The sequence below is a fragment of the Scyliorhinus canicula genome, chromosome 8 (assembly GCF_902713615.1).
Source record: "Scyliorhinus canicula chromosome 8, sScyCan1.1, whole genome shotgun sequence".
Lineage (NCBI taxonomy): Eukaryota > Metazoa > Chordata > Chondrichthyes > Carcharhiniformes > Scyliorhinidae > Scyliorhinus > Scyliorhinus canicula.
The window spans coordinates 143,927,897-143,950,276 of record NC_052153.1 but is presented as its reverse complement, the minus strand read 5'-3'; the positions used below and the strand labels follow the sequence as shown (position 1 = coordinate 143,950,276).

The 22,380-nt window shown below is 42.3% G+C and overlaps 1 protein-coding gene across 3 annotated transcripts in view; it reads left to right on the top strand.

Annotated features, from left to right (window-relative positions):
* Positions 1–22,380, top strand: part of LOC119970550 (versican core protein-like) — a 225,779-nt gene that overhangs the window by 4,760 nt on the left and 198,639 nt on the right. For all 3 annotated transcript variants that reach the window (XM_038805361.1, XM_038805360.1, XM_038805359.1), the window contains exons 3-6: positions 14,540–14,615; positions 15,534–15,938; positions 18,814–18,988; positions 21,812–21,939. In XM_038805361.1, coding sequence (XP_038661289.1) covers positions 14,546–14,615; positions 15,534–15,938; positions 18,814–18,988; positions 21,812–21,939 — 778 coding nt within the window. In that variant the 5' untranslated portion in view covers positions 14,540–14,545. The remainder of the gene's footprint in view (positions 1–14,539; positions 14,616–15,533; positions 15,939–18,813; positions 18,989–21,811; positions 21,940–22,380) is intronic.

Below are 22,380 nucleotides of genomic sequence, written 5' to 3'. Positions count from 1 at the left end.
AGCCTTGGGTTCAGATGTTGCCACAAACCACAAGTGATGGCTTAAAGCAAATTCTACCTGTGTTATTTTACATATGTTCATGGTGGGGTTAAGTTTATTTTGATTTCAACAGAATTTACTCGTTTATTGAACTTCCATAATCAAATCACACGATCTTGATCTTACACCTTGTGAGTTGAACTGAAGTGCCAATTCCACGAAGCACCATTAACTGCAGTAATGCCAGGTTTTATTTCAGTACAGATGTGCATACATGACACACATATCATTTTAGAAATAATGCCATCTCTTCACATCTGTGGGCTGCCACCTTGATGTGGCATTCCTGCCATCCCTTGAGTTGTGCCACCGGGCACTCCTTGCTCCTGGTAAGGCCACCCATAGCGCAAGGCGAGTGGGAGGAGCCAGACAATGTGTGGTCCAAAAGGTCCTCAATGCAGAACAAGGGAAGGAAGACTACTGTGCCTGTCAGCATTTGTGAAGGTGGAAAAATGCTGCAACAACAAGATGGTCCCTGTCAATAAAATCTGCCCGTCAGCCCAACAAGAGTTTGCAAACAGTGAGGGCACCCCACGGTTAAACAAAGTTATACGCAGGTCAACAACAATTTTTTTTTCTAATCATGAATATTCAAACTGACAGGGATCAGCAGATATGCAGAAGCTGAAAGACCAGTGGCTGCGGGATTGGTACTTCCTTGTCTGTGTTTTGGCACAGAATTAGTTAGGGTTAGGGTAGCCAATGGCTAATGCTGGCAGGGCGTGTGAGCATATGGATTTCTGTTACAATAATATGATGACCTACAGTAGGAATATTACTATATACTTTATATTTGCTGGATGCCATCCAATGCTGGGCACCAGTGATTGGGTAGTGTCCATTGACATGAGTAAAGACCACAGATGTGTAATGAAAGTGTTATTAATTGGCTTCTTGTTCTCAGCCAATGCAGATGGCAATGTCACAGCTTCCATTTTTATAAACAGAAAAGGTTGATGGAAATTATCATAGATTATCATAGAATTTACAGTGCAGAAGGAGGCCATTCGGCCCATCGAGTCTGCACTGGCTCTTGGAAAGAGCACCCTGCCCAAGGTCAACACCTCCACCCTATCCCCATAACCCAGTAACCCCACCCAACACTAAGGGCAATTTTGGACACTAAGGGCAATTTATCATGGCCAATCCACCTGACCTGCACATCTTTGTGACCATGGGAGGAAACCGGAGCACCCGGAGGAAACCCACGCACACACGAGGAGGATGTGCAGACTCCACACAGACAGTGACCCAAGCCGGGAATTGAACCCCGGAAATCAATTCCATTGGTTCCCAAATGCTTCTGTGCTCGCCTGTCACTATTATTTCTTTTATAATAATCTTTATTGTCACAAGTAGGCTTACATTAACACTGCAATGAAGTTGCTGTGAAAAGCCCCGAGTTTCCACATTCTGGCGCCTGTTCGGGTACACAGAAGAATTCAGAATGTCTAATTCACCTCCCAGCACGTCTTTCGGGACTTGTTGGAGGAAATCGGAGCACCCGGAGGAAACCCACGCAGACACAGGGAGAACGTGCAGACTCCACACAGACAGTGACCCAACCGGGAATTGAACCTCGGATCCTGGAGCTGTGAAGCAACAGTGCTATCCACTGTGCTACCGTGCTGCCCGTATTTCAATATTATGATCTAGGAGGTACAAGAAAACATGATCCCACTGTCCTCCGATCTTTCCCAGGTGGTGACGAATCTAGATTATTATCCAGTTTAATAGAATTTAACTTTTGAATCCTTTCCTCAGTCAATGCTAACGCACACAGCGTTGTTTAATGCATCCTAGACTGTTGTGAAACCTCAGGAGTTCCAAGCTATTTTGTGCAAATTGCTCATTTTGAAAACTTATGTTTCCCCTTTTCTTCCCTTTAGTTTTAAACACTCCAGACTCATGCTTTGATATAATTCCTTAGATGCTGCATGACCTCTCAACAGAGTGGCCATTCTTCACGTGGATTTAAGATGGCCAGCTGTTTTACTGGCCCTTGGCCCAATTTGTCCCTATCCGACATTTGGGATCTAGCTGGTATCACCTGAAAACCATCAATATCAGGTGTCTTGTTGTTTTTTCCTCTTTATCAGCATCTGAAGCTAATTTCTAGCCTTGGTCAACTGATCACATACCAAAACATTGTACCCACGGTACCACTGTCTGTTTGGCACAATATCTGTGTCAACACACTGGTTCCCTTGCATTCTCAGCTATGAATAGAGGCACATGTACCTCGCCTTAGTAAAGATTAGGAGTATTCAGAAATTCCTCTGCTCAAGATAGACTATCATTTCAAGTTCTTGATACAGTAATCTGTAAAGGCCTGGCTAACTAAAGTGGCATAATATTCAGAAACACCCCAGCTCATTGTTTTTCTTTGCATGTCACTTCGATCAGAAGCCAGCATAGCCTAATAGCTGTGTTTGTAAAGATGCCACCAACCGTAGTTGCATCTACCTGGAAGTGACCAAGGGCAAATCATCTTCACAAACTCTATGCCAACATAGAGGCAGAAGTGAAATAATGCCATCTGCTGCAAGGGCAGCTGCAGCTCAGATGGAGCATACAGTTGGCACAACCATTGAAGCTGGCTGTCAGAAACAGCCTCCAATCTCTCTTCACTTTTCTTCCAGACATGCACAACTTTTGAATTAGAAGACCGGTGTCCTGGAGTGGAAAACAGGGCCACCCTCCTTGCAATCACTTCATGCCACACCAGCCTCACTTCAGGAGCAATCAAAGAGAGAGAGTTGAGTGCTGGGCTACTTTTGCTATTTATCTATTGACCCATGCATTCACATTGGGTACCTTGCTCTTCACCTTTCCTTGCTATTTCGTAGCCATGTTTCTCTTCAGCTTTCCAATGAGTGGAGATATCTTTGGAACCTTTCCCAAACTGCTAACTCTAAGTTCCCATTTCTGATTCTTCCTTTTGATGATCCGTAACCTTTACCTGTACACAATCTTCTTTCCTGCTACCAGCGTACTCCCAAACATATCCATATCTGTATCTTGAACTTCAAAATTGTGCATTTCGGCTGACCCATGAACATTGAGTGCTATAATGATAAAATTAGAACCTTTTCTCAACCATTGAATAATTGGTTTATACCGGTAAATGAAAGCCTTTGCTAGTAAACGTTGGGAGGTAATTTGATTGTGGAGTTTATTCCAACTTTGCTTGACAACAATGTTTGCACTTTTCATTAGGGTCGTGTGGGAAAACGTGAGGAGCAGGAACTATGGGTGATTTTATTCTACAACCCCTGCCACTTCCACACCCCATTCCCTAGCTTTAGGTATAATAAAACAAACTATTCACCAACAGTGTCACAGATGGCATCATCCAGCACAGAATGGGGAGCAAATAAAGGATCTTTCTGACTTGTATGGATCAGTATTGAACGTACAAAATTGACAGGTGGGAAAAGACCAGCTGGGTCATCAAATCTTTCCCCATACAACTTGATGTCTGGAAAATAACTTTGGTGCCCTCTGTCAATTTACTGACTGTACTCCCATTCCCACCACTCATTTCATTAATAAGAACAGGGCACCTCAAATCCATGGGGGACACCAAAATTAATAGTCCTCAAAGGTTCTTACCAAATGTATAGAGCACAACCTGTCACGCAATTATCTCTTAAGTTCCCATCTATTTTTTTGACAATAACCTATTTCAGTTCCCTGGTTCTGATGTGTACCATTTTTTGAATACAGAACTATATGAGCTAGCTACCAGTGGAGGGGAACTCACCCTAACCCAATTGAAATACTGAATGTATATGCAAAATCCCCAATCAATTGTGGTATTTTAAAAATTCATTAATGGGATGAGAATGTCGCTAGCTGGGCCAGCATTTATTGCCCATCATTAATTTCACTTGGCTTGCCCAGCCTTTTGAGGGGGCATTTTTAAGAGTCAACCACATTGCTCTGGGTCTGGAGTCATATGTACGCCAGATCGAGTAAGGGTGGTAGATTTCCTGCCCTTGGGGATATTAGTGAACTAGGTAGATTTTTACGACAAGAGACAATTGCAAATTAAAAAAAAAATAATTTCAATTTCACTATCTGCCATGGTGGCATTTGAACTTGGGTCCGCTGAGTATTACCCTGGGTCTCTGGATTGCTAATCCAGTGATAATACCACTAAACAACTGCCTCCCCTATATGTCAGATATCGCAATGCATTCACATGCTGAGTTGTTTAAACAGCTCTGCTTTGTAGTATTTAGTTGTCCAGCAAAGCATGGAAGCTACTAATATTCCAATTTTTAATGTCTTTAAAAACTGAGCTTAAAACGAACCCCCAATTTATTTACGCTGCTCTTGGTGATCCAAATGTATAGCATTGATTTTCGCATGCACACAGGTGACACCCAGTTCCACCTCATCACCACCTCTCTCGATTCCTCCATTGTTGCTAAATGACCAGACTGCTTATCTAACATTCTCCACTGAATGAACAGAAATGTCCTCCAATGAAATAATAGGGAGACTGAAGCCATTGTTTTCGGTTCGAGCTCCAAACATAATTCCCCAATTGCTGACTCCATCCCTCTCCCTGACAACAATTCTGTGATTAAACCAGTCTGTTCACACCCTTGGTTTCACATCTGATTCCAAGATTAACCTTTGACCTCATATTCATGCCATCATTAAGACCACCTATTTCCACTTCCATAACATCGCCTGACTTTGCCTCTATCTCAGCTCATTTGACTTCTGGACTTGACTATTCCAATGTGCTCCTAGCTGTTCTGATGATCTTTCCCATTCCAACCTCCATAAACTCTGTTGACTAACCCATCAGTGGAGGACGGTTAAATCCATCCCCGAATAATTAGAGCTTGGTCATTTAGGAGCTTATTGTCACGAGCAGGCTTCAAATGAAGTTACTGTGAAAAGCCCCTAGTCACCACATTCCGGCGCCTGTTCGGGGAGGCTGGTACGGGAATTGAACTGTGCTGCTGGCTGCCTTGGTCTGCTTTAAAAGCCAGCTCTTTAGCCCTGTGCTAAACCAGCCCCATGAAGCATCATGTCCCACACAATGGATAGTTCAGATTTGGGACTCTCCCTGAAAAGGCAGGAACCATTGAACCTTTCAAATTTGAGATTGCTAAAATGTCTGTAAGATCAGGGTGTCAAGAGATATCAAGCAAAGGCAGGTAAATGTGGTTGAAGTACACATCAATCATAATTTAATTGATTAGTAGAATTGGCTGAGGGGCTGAATACCTACTCCTAAACCAAATACCTTTCTTAGAATGTTGACTCTTTGCCGGGGTACAATCTGCATGGACTAGTCACCCTTCCATATTTTACAAAATGGCCATTTACGTGTGACCCTCAATAGGGAGACTTAGCAGTTCTATTTGATCATGATGGTGGGGTTGGGAGAGGGAGGAATGGAGATTCATAATGCAACACGATTGTTTCCTCACCAATGCTTACAAACATAAAGGGCATGCTTTAATGGGAAAAAAACAAGAGTCTTGTTTTGGGCACATTAAGCGGGGTGTTTCTTGGTGCCGCTATCAAACGGGACTCTTTTTTTCTAGCTTCAGTGAGGCCACACTTAACTTAATTTCCTGCACTGAAGAGCTGAGCTGAGCTGAGCTCATCAGTTGATAGTAGGACGTACAGTAGGACAGTCGCACTTAGTGTAGCTCCCGAGGAATTTAAGTAACTTTGTGTATAAGTTTGTTAGTCGTCTTTCCACGTGTTTGACAATAAATCAGCATTCTGACTGAACACATATATATTCTGTGTATGTCTTCATCATCGGGGGAACCATGGAACACAACGCCGGGTACCTTGGCACTGCCAGTCTGGGACTCTGTCAGTGCCCCTGCCAGCCTGGCAATGCCAAGGTGCCAGACTGGCAGTGCCAATGTGCCCAGGTGACAGCAGGAGTGCGAGTGTATCACCCTGCCCAGAGTCCGACCACCCGTGGGCCTCCGCTGACCTGGGACTCCCCTTCAGGTGGCGTTATGCCTGGACCACTTTTGTGTGGACCATCGGCACCATGGCGAGGTCTCCCAGGCACAGACACTTGATACCGGGCCTTGGGAGACTCCAGCACAGACATATTTCAGTGTGGCTAACTGCTCACTTAAATGGAAAAATTTGGATGCCGCTCAGTGAGGGCGAGATCCAGATCGCGACGCCTCGTACGATCAAGCCCAAAAATATTCAGGACTGACAGATTCTCCTCTCACTAAACAAGGGGCTGTGGCTAAATGTACTAAATGACTCATCCCTGCCCTAAACGTAGCCCAGCAACCACAATACCAATCGCAATCCTAACCAAGGAGCACTCACTGGATAAACTGACCGAGCCATTAGGACAGCAGAATACATTGTCTTTAATCAGCTGTTAAGAGTGGGCCTCTGATTTCCTCCTCCTTTCAATAAGAAGAGACATAACATCCTCTTTGCCAATTGCTTTGGATGGACCAAGGGAGAGTAAGAGTTTGCCACATGGAGACTTTGGGTAAAAACGCCATGTTCAGAAAGGGAAATCTCCTTTGTCGTCTTGTCTAACCATCTTCAAGTGTTTCACACAATCGGATATGCCTGTTGCATACTCAGTGATTCAACAGCAGAAACCACAATATACCTTCCATATTATTTTCCATCATTTCAAGTTTTGTGCAATGGTAAACGTTTTCAGCTCAGGTTTTCCCGAGAAGTAAAATAAATCTTGGTTTTGGCAATTAGATATGTTCTTTTTCATCTGTTTCCATTTCCAAAGTCTTCCAGTTTTATTCACTTTTCCAGCTGAGAACGAATTATGAGATGCCTGTCAATGCTGTATTCTAGGCTGTTGCAACGACAACCTACAGTCTGCACTAGCCTGCTGAGACCCAAGGCTTAAACATTTGAAATACTGTGTATCAACAGCTATTAAAGTTCCATTTAAACAACGGGAGGTTGATGCATTTATTACAGTTATTATTTATTACAGTTATAGATGTTTCTGGTAATTTCCACAAAATATGGTAGTAATTGCAATAAAAAATAAAAAAGAATGTCTAATCACAGCTGGTAGTCATTTAATTGTCTGCATCATGCAAAGGACTCTGGAATGCTTTTCGCACGCCTTTAGACTAAATAGGACATCTAATTATTGTCCTTCGAGATTCATTCATCTGTGTAAAAAAGAATCTTTTGCATTAGTTATTGGCCTTTCACACTCATCAATGAGTTTCCAAAACATTGGCATGTTATGTTGCCACAAACCAACTTCCTATTGCATTATGGTAAAGGTTCAAGGTCAGATTACTGTTTCTTTTTTATTCTTTGTATAGCCCCACACTCTCTTTGCAGCTGTACTGAGCGTTTTGATCAATCACCACTACTCTGATATTTCCGTGTCCTCATGCTCATCTTTCCTACTCTGTCTAAAATTGATAAAATGGCACCCTCAATAGAAGATTTTCAGGAGCTAAGTTCTTACTGTGAGCTAGTCTCAGCGCAGTTTCACACACAAACAATTCAACATATCCCAGTTTCCTACAGAGGACAACCATATTTGACACCAGTAAGTGTAACCTCTAAGTTTATGGATGATCAAAGATGAGTTTTCATACAAACACATATGAAGACATGCCAGGACATGTGGCTGAGATTAATTTTAGAATTACATATGGGACCTTACTAGTTTGGGGCCTTTGAGTATCTGGGAAACAAAATCAGGTCTAAGTACACCTTTAGAATAAACCCATTGTGCAGCAGGTAGACTACCTTACAGTTAATTATAATTATGGAGATGGTTGTGTATCAAATTGAGGTGCTGAGTTTGCTACCATTATAAAAGCAGAAAATGCTGGAAATACTCAGCAAGTATGAGAAACAGATTTCTTGTTTCAGGCTGATGACCTTGTGTCAGATTTAGTGTCTAAACTCCTGTCGGAGATTGTTAATGCTGTGAGAAGAGTGAGGTAAAACAGTTTGCTTCCCTTTGTGACAATATTGGAAGCATCAGAACCACTATCATCACTGATTATTAGCTTGGTAGAAGAATCGGGCCTACCCTGGTTGGATTGTTGGAGCACATATCTCCAGGTAACTTTCACACTCTTAATCAGGGTCTAGGCAGCAAATTCCAAATGGTATGCACTTCTAAATGACACCCAACTTCATATCTATCATGGCATAGGTATCAAAAGAGGTCCACAAGCACATTAGCCTGGAAAATATGATGTTTTACATAAAAATTGTTGCTTTCTGGTTTACCTTAGCACTGATGTCTTGGGTAAGCTGGGTCTGCGAGGACTGCATTTACTGCAGTGGTGAGAGAGACAGGCTTCCAACACTTGAAGAAATGCAACTTGATTTTATTGAACTCTTAACTATTATACATGCTTTAACTGGGTTGACACTATGCTGACTTGACTGGAGACCTAAGGCTAACCTGACCAGACTATCTTACTACCATATGGTGTATCTTCTAGTTGCTGCTCACGAGCTCTGACTGTCTCAGAGGCTGGATCCCGAGAGAGCAGGAAAACTAGCGCCCTCTGGCTTTATAGTGGTCGTGTCCTGTCTGGTGATTGGCTGCTGTGTTCTGTGTTTTCACTGGTCATCCTGTGTGTCAATCACTGCCTGTCTGTGCACCATCATATACCTGTGTGTATATTATGACAAGCACCACAATTAATTGATCTTTCATCAAAAGAGGAAAGGTTAAGTGACATTTGGATTTATCCACATTCAACAAAACATCAATGTCAGTACTTCTTCAAACTTTGTCCCATTCAGCCACCTCTCCGTTTGAAAATAGAATTCCTTCTCCAAACATTTCTTCCTTTCACAAAGGTTCTCTCATCAAGACTCAAAGACAATTCCCTCTCCTCTATCCACCTTCTCGATCTGCAAGTGCAAACCTATTGTGAGCACTTTCAGCCGCCAAAGCTGTTTAATCACTGGGGCAACAAACATAAGTGATGCTGACAGGTGGGATGAGGAGTGGTGTTAATTTTGTCACCCACTGAGGTAAAAAATTGTAAACCCGTGTGCACAGTGTACAAGCCCGGCCACACCCATGTCTTTAAATACAGAATGGGGTCAGAGAGTAGGTGCCAGGGGTTGAAGAAGCCAAAGATGTGTGGTTAAATACTTCTTCTTTGACTCCATGTAAAATGATCCAGCTGCTCTAATGTGATACAATGACATGCATGACATACCGGGAATGGTGCCACACAGATTCTAACAGTGTGCTTTGAATTAGTTCCATTTTGAAAGAATTCTCAGATTTTATAGTTTGAAGCAGGTAAGCTACACATTAAGAGGAACATCTCAGTTGATCTCTTTAAGCCCCATTGCAAGTTCTGACAGGAGAGTTAAAAAAAAAATATCTAAACTCCTGTCAGAGATTATTAATGCTATAAGACGAGCAATACCCATGTGGTAAAGCAGGTTGCTTCCCTTTGGTTTTAGTATGGGAACCATTTAAAAATATTTAAGTTTATTCTTCAAGTAATTCAAGAACTCTGGGGTTGGATTTTACGGTCTCCTGTCAGGCATGTTTTCTGCGGTGCTTACAGGAGGGCACATAAAAATACAAGAGGTGGCTAGTCTGCCACCTTCTTGCCCATCCCTGACCCCATCCCCATAAACAGTGAGTGGGTGGGCGTGACTTGCCACTTAAAAAAAATAATGGGCTATTGTTACCAAGACATTGACTCGTATGTCACACTGGCCAAGCCATAAAGTGATTGATCAGGTAGACAGGCAGAATGAGGAGTCAACCTTTAGCTGTCTGATCCCTGCCTGACCTAAATGCCCAGGACTTGCTTGACCCAAGGATCTACTGAAGCACTTTGCGGGCCTATTGGAGTCCCAGCAGGGGCTACGACTCAGTTCTAGCACTGTTGGAAATCAGATTACGTCCCACTGAGGGGTGAGGTCTCACCCTCGGCCTGTCTAGCCTGCCATTAGTATGTTATCGCTGCAGGGCAAGCTTTTTTAAAAGCCCGTCAGCAGCAGGTAGACTCTTGCACATGGAATCCAGCCCCAGGAATCTTAATGATCTTCTCGCTATGGATGCATTTCCGACATTCGTAACATATAAAGATAGAACTCAAGGTATATGCAGATTTCACATGATCAGGTTACTAGATGAGATTTATGGGGCGGGATTCTCTGTCCCGACGCACCCATTTCCTGGTGCGGTGCGCCCCCGCTGTCAGGAGGATTCTCTGTCCCCGCATCTGACCAATGGGGTTTCCCATTGTGGGCACCCCCACGTCATCGGGAGATCCGCAGGCCTGAGTGTGCTGCTGGTGAAACGGAGGATCACGCTGTCGGAGAATCTAGCCGTGGTTCTTTCCTCGTTTCCTTAAAAAAATACTGCAGATGTGGAAAATTTGAACAAAAAATTATTCCTTGTTTCTTTCCTTCATGCTATTTTTAATTTACCTTTCACCCTATATTCCAGTTCGAATTCTTTAATCTGGCGTTCTGTCATTTTATCTCCTTTTTGTCAACATTCCCACTTCCCCTCCGAAAGTCTTCTGCACTTTCAAGCACAGTCTCAAAATGCACCTCGTCAACTGTATTTGTGGGCCGGTGTCCAATCCCAATTTGTTCAGAAGCTTAAGATCCATTGCAACATTAAAAAATAAAAAATAAATAAATTTAGAGTACCCAATTCATATTTTCCAATTAAGGGGCAATTTAGCGTGGCCAATCCACTTACCCTGCACATCTTTGGGTTGTGGAGGTGCAAACAAGGGGAGAATGTGCAAACTCCACACGGACAGTGACCCAGAGCCAGGATTGAACCTGGGACCTCGGCTCCGTGAGGCAGCAGGGCTAACCCACTGAGCTACCATGCTGCCCAGATCCATTGCAACACTGAAGGCACTATACAAATGCAAGTTGTTGTTGGCTTGTGTCAGAAATGAAGTAACCGAGAAAGCCTATAATTCTGCCTGCCTTTCCTGGAATGTGGCTTTTGATGATATAGCCAAACCCTGTCATACTCTTCCTTTCTGCGTTTAAGGTGCTCATGTTTTTATTTAAACAACCACGTGGTCAACACTTAATTGTTCTATTAGGTTTACATGAATAAAAGACTTGTTTCTTTAAATAAATGCTATTCAAGGAACTCGTCTGTTAAAATCGTTTATGCCTTTCTAGTTATGTATTGCATCATTCTATGTATAGTCCTTTTTTCTACAACCTAGAAAATGTCTTTACTTTTGAGTCTCACGTTTCGTGCTTAGACTGCCATGTAAAGTTGCTTATTGTCCTAGCCATATGGTGATCCTCAAAGTTCAAGCTCAAAAAGCTTGGGAAAAAAAAACTTATGACATGCATATAACACCTGGTTCAACATTGCTACAGTAAAAACACAATTACCTCATTATGCAGTATAAGTTTTAACGTCTCCTACTTTGCTGGTCTGCTTTACATACTTGTCCCATTCCTGGAGGTTTCCTGCAGACGTGGGTTTCCTATTCACCTTGGCCCATGGTCTTGAGAATTTCTGCTAGCTTTGCCTTATAGTACTTTAGGAAAACTGATATAATTGATCATTTCAAGTCATCAGTGGCTTAGTTCTTCCTTTCCTTCTTGCCTCTTGGAGATTTTCAGATCACGGTTTTCAGATTGAGTTATGGGTTGTCCTGTGCTTAAGTGGGAATGGGGAACTTTTTATCCTGATGAAATCCTGCAGCTGGTTTGTCTGAGTAGCAGTTGGTCTCAGATAGCAATCTCGGTAAAAAATAAAATCAAAATATTTAAAGAACCAAGCAAGAAATGCAATTCTGTCTCTTGCATCTCACTGTTGTCTTTCGTGCCTTGTTATTTGATCTAAGATCCCTTCAGCAAATTGTTCCCAAGTTTCAATATTTAAACTTTGGCAGTAGAAAATGCTGCTAACTATTACCTGGAGAATACAAACCACTTAGTAGAATTTTAACATCCAGTAGGGGAACAGGCCATTTTTAACACTATGAGATTATCTAACTCCATGTAGATTTTTAAAAATGAATTCTCGTGGTGTGGGTATCCTGGCAAGACCAGAATTTATTTCCCATCTCTAATTGCCCTTGAGAAGGTGATGGTGAGCCACTTTCTTGAACCACTGCGGTCCATGTGGTGTAGGTAAACCCACAGTGCTGTTAGGAAGAGAGTTCCAGATTTTTCATAGATCCCTGAAAGTTGCCACCCAGGTTGAGGTGGTTGTTAAGAAGGCATACGGTGTGTTAGCTTTTATTGGTAGAGGGATTGAGTTTCAGAGCCATGAGGTCATGTTGCAGTTGTACAAAACTCTGGTGCGGCCGCATTTGGAGTATTGCGTGCAGTTCTGGTCGCCGCATTATAGGAAGGATGTGGAAGCATTGGAAAGGGTGCAGAGGAGATTTACCAGGATGTTGCCCGGTATGGAGGGAAGATCTTATGAGGAAAGGCTGAGGGACTTAAGGCTGTTTTCATTAGAGAGAAGAAGGTTAAGAGGTGACTTAATTGAGGCATACAAGATGATCAGAGGATTAGATAGGGTGGACAGTGAGAGCCTTTTTCCTCAGATGGTGATGTGCAGGACGAGGGGACATAGCTTTAAATTGAGGGGAGATAGATATAGGACAGATGTCAGAGGTAGATTCTTTACTCAGAGAATAGTAAGGGCGTGGAATGCCCTGCCTGCAACAGTAGTGGACTCACCAACACTAAACGCATTCAAATGGTCATTGGATAGGCATATGGATGACAAGGGAATAGTGTAGATGGGCTTTAGAGGGGTTTCACCGGTCGGCGCAACATCGAGGGCCGAAGGGCCTGTACTGCGCTGTAATGTTCTATGTTCTATGTTTTTGACCCAGTGGCAGTGAAGGAACGGTGATATATTTCCAAGTCAGGATGGTGCGTGATTTAGAAGGGAACTTGTAGATGATGGTGCTCCCATGGGCCTGCTGCAAGTGAACTTGTGGTCTTCTTGTACAGCTTAGCTATTTGCTGGATAAACCCACTGAGCCAGGCTTGCTTGTTTGCACACTGGGGCATATCAGATAGTTAGAGTTCAATGTACAGAGGCAAAATGGGTTGGGAAAATATATACTGGTCAGGGACCTTGCTTGATTTCCATCCAATCAATCTCCCAGATGCAGATGAAATATAATTTCACTTTAAAGTTTAAATTTAAAGTCCAGCCAATTCTGATTATGTTTTTTGATTATGGAACTATGGGCTGCATTTTTCAACTAGTATGCCAGACCTTTCAGTACGTCATTGAAAATAGTCAGCAGAAATTTGGGTGTGTTTTCTGCTCAGTGTGAGCTTGATTGGATTGGAATTGAAAGCTTACTTGGAATATACAGAAAGTTTACACAATTTTCTTTATTTCTTGATGTTTGTGTTCAGAGTACTAAGACTAAGTATAGATTACCTGAGGGTCAAATCTATTAATTGCCTTTTATCATCTTCCTTTTGGTAGAAATCTGAACAAATTGCTTCTCAATTAAATGTCAAACATACAAATTTAATGTCACTTGCTCTTTTTTTCCAAGATTTGTGAATTAATTGATTGAACATTTCCTACCTAGATATCCTATCATTTCTGTGGTCACTGGGACTTTGCCCTCGTATGATGTTGCACTGCTGCCATCAGGGATCTACACTGGAAACCTGTTGCATTCAGTTGACAGCAGGGAGTGTGTTTTTTGTCCAATGAACCTTCAGCATTCAAATCCATTGTGACTGTAGGAGGAATCACTAGACTAGGTTGGGGGACCCACAAAAACATACATTCTGCATTAGCTCACACTACAGCATGGTAGCATTGTGGACAGCACAATCGCTTCACAGCTCCAGGGTCCCAGGTTCGATTCCGGCTTGGGTCACTGTCCGTGCGGAGTCTGCACATCCTTCCCGTGTGTGCGTGGGTTTCCTCCGGGTGTTCCGGTTTCCTCCCACAGTCCAAAGATGTGCAGGTTAGGTGGATCGGCCATGATAAATTGCCCTTAGTGTCCCTTAGTGTTGGGTGGGGTTATGGGGATAGGGTGGAGGTGTTAACCTTGGGTAGGGTGCTCTTTCCAGGAGCCGGTGCAGACTCGATGGGCCGAATGGCCTCCTTCTGCACTGTAAATTCTATGATCTACAGAAGGACTAAATGAGTAGCAATTTCATAAAGTACCTTCCAAGTGTTTTCAACAGCCTCCCATTTCTATCAGGTTCTGATTTATCTTGCACTTTATGGTTCAGATACTTGCCTTCTATTATCAAATACTTCTGCGCTTATTTTACTGCTTGCAATCTTGAAAGTTGGCAGTGTAGTGTGAGTGCTAACCCCTTTCAGTCCTTTGTTCCTCGAAAGCAAGTCCTCAGACAACCTGTTTGCTTGTATGCAGCAGCAGATCATGTAGCAGACAGCATTTTTCTTGAATTCATATGATGTAAAATGTTATCCTGTTATATTGTTTGTTATTTAAAAGAGAATTCTGTGCAATCTGATGGACAATATATTTGCTTTCCCTTTTAGGTCAAAATGATATTACATTTAATACATATCCTGTGGATATGCTCCACATGGATAATAGTATCATCAGTGCACTCAGGTAAGACTGCATTACTTCAGTGTACTCTTGCTTTGTCCTACATGTCTGCACTGTCGGACAGTGTATTAAATTAAAAATATTATTGTGCAACTAGAGTCACTTTATTGCCCTAACATACTTTAAAATAACCGGCCTGTTAAGTATTACAAGATTGCACTACTTGTGGGTAATTCTGCCATTTCAGAAAACTTGTTGTATTGACTAGAATAAATCAGTTGTTGGAAAGCTACATAATTTTAATATTGAGGAACTTGGGTGGAGCGATTTTAGATATTTCACAGTCTAGTAAAAGTAAATTAAACATTAAGGGCTCGCTATTCCTGCTTGATAGAGTTTCTGTTGGAAGTGTGGGGGTGGGGGGATGGTGGGAGGGCTGTGCGGAGGGCAGGACAAAGCCAGTAAATGACTAAAGAATCTGAATGGAGATGCGGACTGTAGAACTTCATAACATCCTATAGCCTTGCCTCCTGTGTGACAGCTGGGAAAGTGGACAGTGTGGTCGGTGGGCAGATAGACACGAGCAGTAGGAAGGTTCAGCTGGGGATTCCTGAAAATGGTAACCCCGGCAATAATTGGAATATGGGGTGGGGGGGAGGGAGTCAATGCTGGTGATTGGAGCTGCAGAAAGCCAGAGGCCTTCTAGAGGGTTCTGAGAGGGTTGCCCAGCTCTTCCTGGCATGCAAAAGGTCCTAAATCAGCCGTTTTAACCTGGGGAGTTGGCAGCTCCGGCATCCAATTCATTCACAAGCTCCAAATGGCAGAAATTAAAAAATAATAAACCTTTCCAAAAGAGTGAAGGAAATGGTGAGGATGGGAGACTTCTGCTTGAAAAAGTATTCTTCTTTGAGAGGAACCATTTTTTTAAAATTTAACTTGTCCCTAATTTACTACTGGTAACTCTTTTTTCTTCATCCTCAGCACATGACAGTGGGAAGATGATGAGAATAAAGATTAAGAGGAGCTCCCATGTAAAAGGCTCCCTTTCCAGCTTTGTGTCTCTTCCATGCCACTATTCAATGCTGGCCACACCCTCCCCATCCAACCATTCTTTCCAGGAGTTTCCTCGTATAAAGTGGACAAAAATAGAGGAAGGAAAAGATGGAAGGATCAAGAAAGAAACGTTAATTCTGGTGGCACAGAATGGTGTAATAAAAATTGCTGCTGACTATGATGGTAGAGTGGCAGTGCCCAAACATCCTGAGAGCCTGAGTGATGCAACGCTAACCATTTGCCGACTGCGAGCAAGCGATACTGGTCTTTACCGCTGTGAGGTAATGATCGGTATTGAAGATGAGCAAGACACTGTCTCATTAGATGTTACTGGTAAGTTTCTATATGCCAAGTAATATTCAGCAAATGGATTACCTATTGCAGTGAGATTGAAATCTGTCAAATGACCAATTATCAGATTAACATCTTGTTTGTATTGACAGCAAATGTTCCATTACAGAGGCACATGTAGACAGATTCCTATAGAAAACAAGCTTCTACAACTGGTCAAGCTTCATTGTATTTCTTTTAGATTTAGAAGTTTCTACTTTAATCAAAAGTGACATTTACCTGGAAGTACAAGATTGTAACATTTGTCCCAATTTTATCTTTTATCAACTTAATCCAAGATATGAGCACATGAGATGACTGACACTGCACTGTAGTGTTGACAGAGACCATATTGTTAAGATTCTTTTGATGAGACAGTGGCCAAATGTCTTGTCTGCTTATTGTGATACTTAATTCCCATTAAAATAATCAAAGAAGAGCATAGAATCCTCCTAACTCTGAATATCCTCCCTTAGCCAATACCACCAAAAGTATTTTGGCCTTGCTGGGCACAAGGAAATAATCACCTTTCTTATCATCTTAATAGCAGCTATACACTTCAATACAAATCATGACACATGAAGTGCTTTGAAACATTTCTAAGAGATGTGTTAAGGTGCGATATAAATGCAAGACATCCCTTCTTTATATGGTTACCATCATTAAATGTTTCCTCCTCTTGAGTGCATGGTTTCTCTGGGAATGAGTTCTGCTGACGGCAAAGGTAGAAAAGTTTAAAGATGATTTAAACAGCCAAATTGGAAATTGTTTTATTTCAGTTTGGGAGAAGAAGAAAATCAAATTTGCCTCATTCTTTAAGATATAATTCTAATCTGTGAGAAATGGTTAACTGAAAGGAAGGAAGGAAATGTAAGCAGTCATCCCAGTATTTACACAATAATTATTACATGGCATAGTCAGGGATTCTTTCTCATTGCAGTAACAACTTGCAGTTATACAGTCAAAGAGAGAAATATTAGGAACAGTGAGCAAGTAGTCAAAGAAGTGGGTTTTAGAGAGCAGTCGAAGGAAGATGGGAAGGTGAACAAGTAAAGAAGCTAGGAGAGAAATCCAGAATGCAATGTTGAAGGTAACTGAAAATACAACAACAAATGGTGGAGCAAAGGAAGGAAGGGTGTATAATGAGCTATTGTACTGTCAGAGGAACAAAGAGCAGGTAGCTTGCAGCAACAACTGAAATAAAATCTGCTGCAATAAATGAGTGCATCAATGGCCTGCATCAGTTTTCCTCCCTGTTGTGGTCAATTAAATTTGTCAATCCCTTCTGCTTTGCTTAAGAACAGTGGACATATGTTCAAAATCTTCAAGTGTTACTACGGCAATAATTATGACAAATATGATGTGAGTAGGTGGATGTTTTTTTTTGTCTGCTGTCACTTCTGGTGAAAGATATATTGATTAAAACATTGATGGGATCCAGCATAACAATATCCCAATTAATTTTTCACATTCCCTGTGAGAGAATCACCATTGTTGCAGAGGAAAATCCTGCCTTGTATGGCCTTGTTCAAGTTGCAAAGTGGGGTAGGTATAGGTTACTGACATCTCGGGCAACACCCTCAGTAATCCTTGATGATCAGTGAATGGAACTGATGAACACACATCAGAATCAGTCTACACTGATTCTGGGGATTGTCAAACCATGAATATAAACCTGCCCCTGTTTATTTGAAGCCATCTCAGGAGTGGCTAAGAAAACATTCTTTCTCAAAAGGAATGTAGTGCTAAAGGGATTAAAACACATTCAAAAAGTAAACCATGAGATGTACTTAGTGACTGTAGCAGTTAGACCATTTTTAAGGTCGCTCAATTGTAGTTGAAACAACCTAGGTTGGCCTACAAAACTTATTATCGCTTTGCACAGTTATTATAATTATTTATTAAATATTGCAGTGTTTCCAAAGGGTTGGAACAGTTTGTTTTACATTTCTGGGTGGATGTCAAAAATTAATCGCAAATGTTCTATGCATTTCTCCACCTCAATCCCTTACCTCTCCTTGTTTCTGTAAGCACTGACACACGTTCGATTTGATCATTACAGCCACTTCACTGATCCATCAAAATTATCTTCAAATGTAGGGCACCCAAGAATGACATAGATGATCACCACTGACAAAGTCAATCCTTTTTCCCACGCCTGCATGTTTCAGCAAGTCATGGTGTGATGTGCTGAATTTTCCTCTTCTTTGTCCAGACGTGTTGAGGCTAATTATTGCTCCCGTACTGCACCGCAAGGCTAAATTCAGCTGACTCAGCGCACAGGAATTGAACAGGGGTCGGTGCACCATAGCATCAGTTACTTATTCTGCAGGGCCTTACCAACCGAGCCATTGACCCACTTTATGAATTATGACCAATAATCTTTCTCTGTTGTAAACTGCTAAAGGTGTTTTAATTTGCTGTCCAAAAACGCCAGACAAATGGTCGACAGCCTTGCTGGGCTTCCTTGCCTGCTTTGAAATAATGGTGTCTGGGAGCTGCTGATGGCATATTCTCAAATCTTTCAATACGTGGAGCCTCTCAATTCACTTTCGTTGTTCCTTCTACTGTCTGGCTTCCATAATGCGAATGACACCTTATACTACTGCCATTTCCCCAATCTGGATAGGATACAGGGATATGTAAATGCAATGCTTGTGGACATCTATCAGAACTGGTCTCCACTGATTTGCGCCCAAGAAAGTAATATTTCCTCTAAAGAAGAGGAAAGTTAATCAATTTGTCATCTTAGCTCACTGTGACGAAGATCTATTTCAATGAGATTACAGGATTGTAGGCAACACTGCTTGCATACCCCAGGAAACAAATCCACCCATGCCTTTTGTGCATTTACTGAGTAGTGCCTTTCCACCCTCAGGTGTTATATTCCATTATCGGGCAGCAGCCAGCAGGTATTCACTGGACTTTGAATTGGCTAAACAAGTATGCCAGGAAAACAGTGCCACGATTGCGACCCCCGAGCAGATCCAGGCCTCGTATGAAGATGGGTTCGATCAGTGCGATGCTGGCTGGCTTTCCGATCAAAGTGTCAGGTAAGCGATTGATTACTGCGGGTAAAACAAATGTGTCGCTGCAAAATTTAAAAAGCAACACTTTAGCGATATAGGATGAAGTGTTAGGAAGAACGAGGATAAGCAATATTAAGTAAAGGGTGCAATTCTAAGGATGGTAGAGGAGCAGAGAGGTTGGATGAATGTGGCAGAATTGTTGACCGTAGCAGGGCAGACAAGAAAAATGGTTAAAAAGACACACAGAACGCTGGACCTCCTAAATAGAGGCACAAAGTACAAAAGCAAGGAAATTAGGATGAAGCCCTAGAAAACTGGTTTAACCTCCATTCTGGGCACCATACTTTTTAAAAATAAATTTAGAGTATCCAATTCTTTTTTTCCAATTCAGGGGCAATTTAGCATGGCCAGTCCACCTACCCTGCATGGGGAGAATGTGCAAACTCCACAGGACAGTGACCCGGGGCCGGATCCAACCAGGGTCCTCGGCGCTGTGAGGCAGCTGTGCTAACCACTGCATTACCATGCCGCCCTGGGCACCACACTTAAGGAAGGATGTGAAAACTTTAGAGATGGTGCAGTAGGGTTTTACGAGACTGACTCCAGGGATGAGGGACTTCAGTTACATGAATATATTGAAGATACTGGAGTTATTCTCCGTCGAGAGGAGATTCGATAGAGGTGTTCAAAATTATCAGGGGCCTAGAGAGAGTAGACAGAGGGAAACTGTTTTAATTGATGGAAGGGTCAAGAACCAGAGACACAGATTTAAGGTGAGTGTCAAAAGAACCACTGGTGACATGAGGAGAAACAATTTTACACAGTGCAAGGTGAAAAACTGGAATGCACTGCCTGAGAGTGTTGTGGAGGCAGTTTCAAACCTGAATGGAATTGGATGAGCAGAGAAAGGTTCGGGAATGGAACCAGCTGACTTCCTCTTGCAGAGGGCTAGCATGGCCACAATGAGCCGAATGAACATTTTCTGTGCACTAACTATTCTGTGAAGTGCCTTTGGCCATTTTCCCATGCTGTCGTTAAGAACATGTGCAGGGGCAGCAAGGTGGCACAGTGGGTTACCCCTGCTGCCTCATGCGCCGAGGTCCCAGGTTCGATCCCGGCTCTGGGTCACTGTTTGTGTGGAGTTAGTACACTCTCCCCGTGTCTGCGTGGGTTTCGCCCCCACAAACCAACGATGTGCAGAATAGGTGGATTGGCCACGCTAAATTGCCCCTTAATTTAAAAAAAGGACTTGTGACATTGGAACCCTGATTATGAAAGCTCTGCTATCTGCTTGTACGCTTTGAGCTGGAGCTACATAATTTGCCTTTATAGTGGTGCAGAAACTTTTACTGCCCCGTTGCATTTCGAGGTATTCAAATGATAGGTTGTTTCTAATACATCAAATCGGCCCGTTATTTCTCCGTTAAGAGATGTATATCAAAAGCAATGTTAGCTACTGCTTTGATGATTCTGCCAATACTCCTATGCAAATGTCTGCTTTGGGATTAGAAGGTGCCTCAAGGAGCTTTTAAATTAGTGTTACAACAAAATCTGGTTTTGGAAGAGTGCTGCTGGTAGGTCATTTATTTTCTCACCAAATGCAGATTGAGGACACAAAGAGTTTTATGATAGGCGCACAGTGCCGTGTTGGAATTGTCATTCTCCATTTCAATGCAAACATCTTCATTCAGTAGCTTTGATGGGACTGATTTAATGGTGGTATTGATGTTGTGATACCAGACGAAAGAAACTGGCTGTGAATATTTAGCAGGGGAGAATTGGGGTCAATAGATTCAGGAGCAGCTCACAATTCCCACCTAAATGAGGCTCACTGCAGGTGTAGGGACATACATACAGGTACTGCAAACACAAAGTGGAAAAATAAATGAATATCTGATTTCATTTAAGTGCTTTATATCCAATCTAATAACTCAAAGTGGAGGCACTGTTATTATATATGTAAAGGAATGGCATCTTGTACTTAATAATGTCCAAGGAATGGCAACATGATGATGGATGAAGCCATTTATTGTTGATGCTGTTGTTTCATGTATAAACAACAGAATATTGAAAGAATGAAAGAATGCTCCCTGTTTTTCTTTGAATAGAAACAGTCCGTGTTGAAATGCAACAAAACCTAGTTAATATCCAAGCTTGAATTGACAAGTGACAAGTAACATTCTTCAAGAAAGTCCAGAGTGAAACTCCCGCAATTTGACTCTGGAGTGGGGACATAGCCCATTATTGGAGAATCCCACCCCTGGTGTCAGAACGCGCCAGAGGCACAGAGGCAAGTGCAGCCCCCAGGAGTGCAGAGGGCCAGGCCTGGGTAGTTCTCTTGTACTACCCCTGGAACTGCAGGTCACTGAACCTGGCAGTGGGGGATTTAGAGGAAGCATAATTTTAACCTCGGTCCCACCTCCAGCTACACCTCCGTGGGACGAGGAAAATGCCACCCCTCGAGTCCAGATCTCAACCATTGCGACCTGCGGAATTTGAATTAATCGGTCAATTTGTAGGCTAGTGCCAAAAGAATTACCTTGTCAGTTGTTGCATTGTTGTAAAAAGCTAACTGTTTCATCCCTCAGGGAAGGGAATCTTACACCTGATCTCCAAAACTATATGGTGAACTTCTAATGCTCTCTGAAGCAACTGTTATTTGATAAAGCCTTCCACTACCATCGCGTCGGGCAATAATGTGGCTTTTCCCAGTACCACACACATTCAGACAACAAAGGGAAAGAAGTCTGATATCCTTTGTGTTCTATTGCTTAAAATTGTTCACCAGTTATTCACTGACTTATTTATAATGCTATAATGCAGTGATTTCTGATTTTTGCTTCTTAGATACCCAATCACCAAGCCAAGACCTGGCTGTTATGGAGATAAAAGGGGGCAACCAGGTGTCAGAACGTATGGAATACGAGACACCAATGAAAAATATGATGTTTACTGTTACGTGGGTGACACAAATGGTAAGAAGTATTTGCGATGGTCAGATGTTTTCATCAATAATGTTGCCCTATTGTCGGAAAATTGAACACAAAACTTCATAAACGTACAGTAAGGTTCTGTGCTGTCAACAGGATAGAAATTTAACTGGGCCCAACAAACTTCTTTTGGAGTGTTGTCATCATTTTCTGGGCTAACCCTCTAGTTGAAAATATGAATGGGAATTTTTGCATCTAATTTATGAAAATGAAAATTGCTTATTGTCGCAGGTACGCTTCAAATGAAATTATTGTGAAAAGCCCCTAGTAGCCACATTCCGGTGCCTTTTTGGGGAGGCTGGTACAGGAATTGAACCCGTGCTGCTGACCTGCCTTGGTCTGCTTTAAAAGCCAGTTATTTAGCCCACTGTGCTAAACCAGCCCCTTAACAGTCTTACACGGCCGTAAGATAATTGTTCAGTTGAA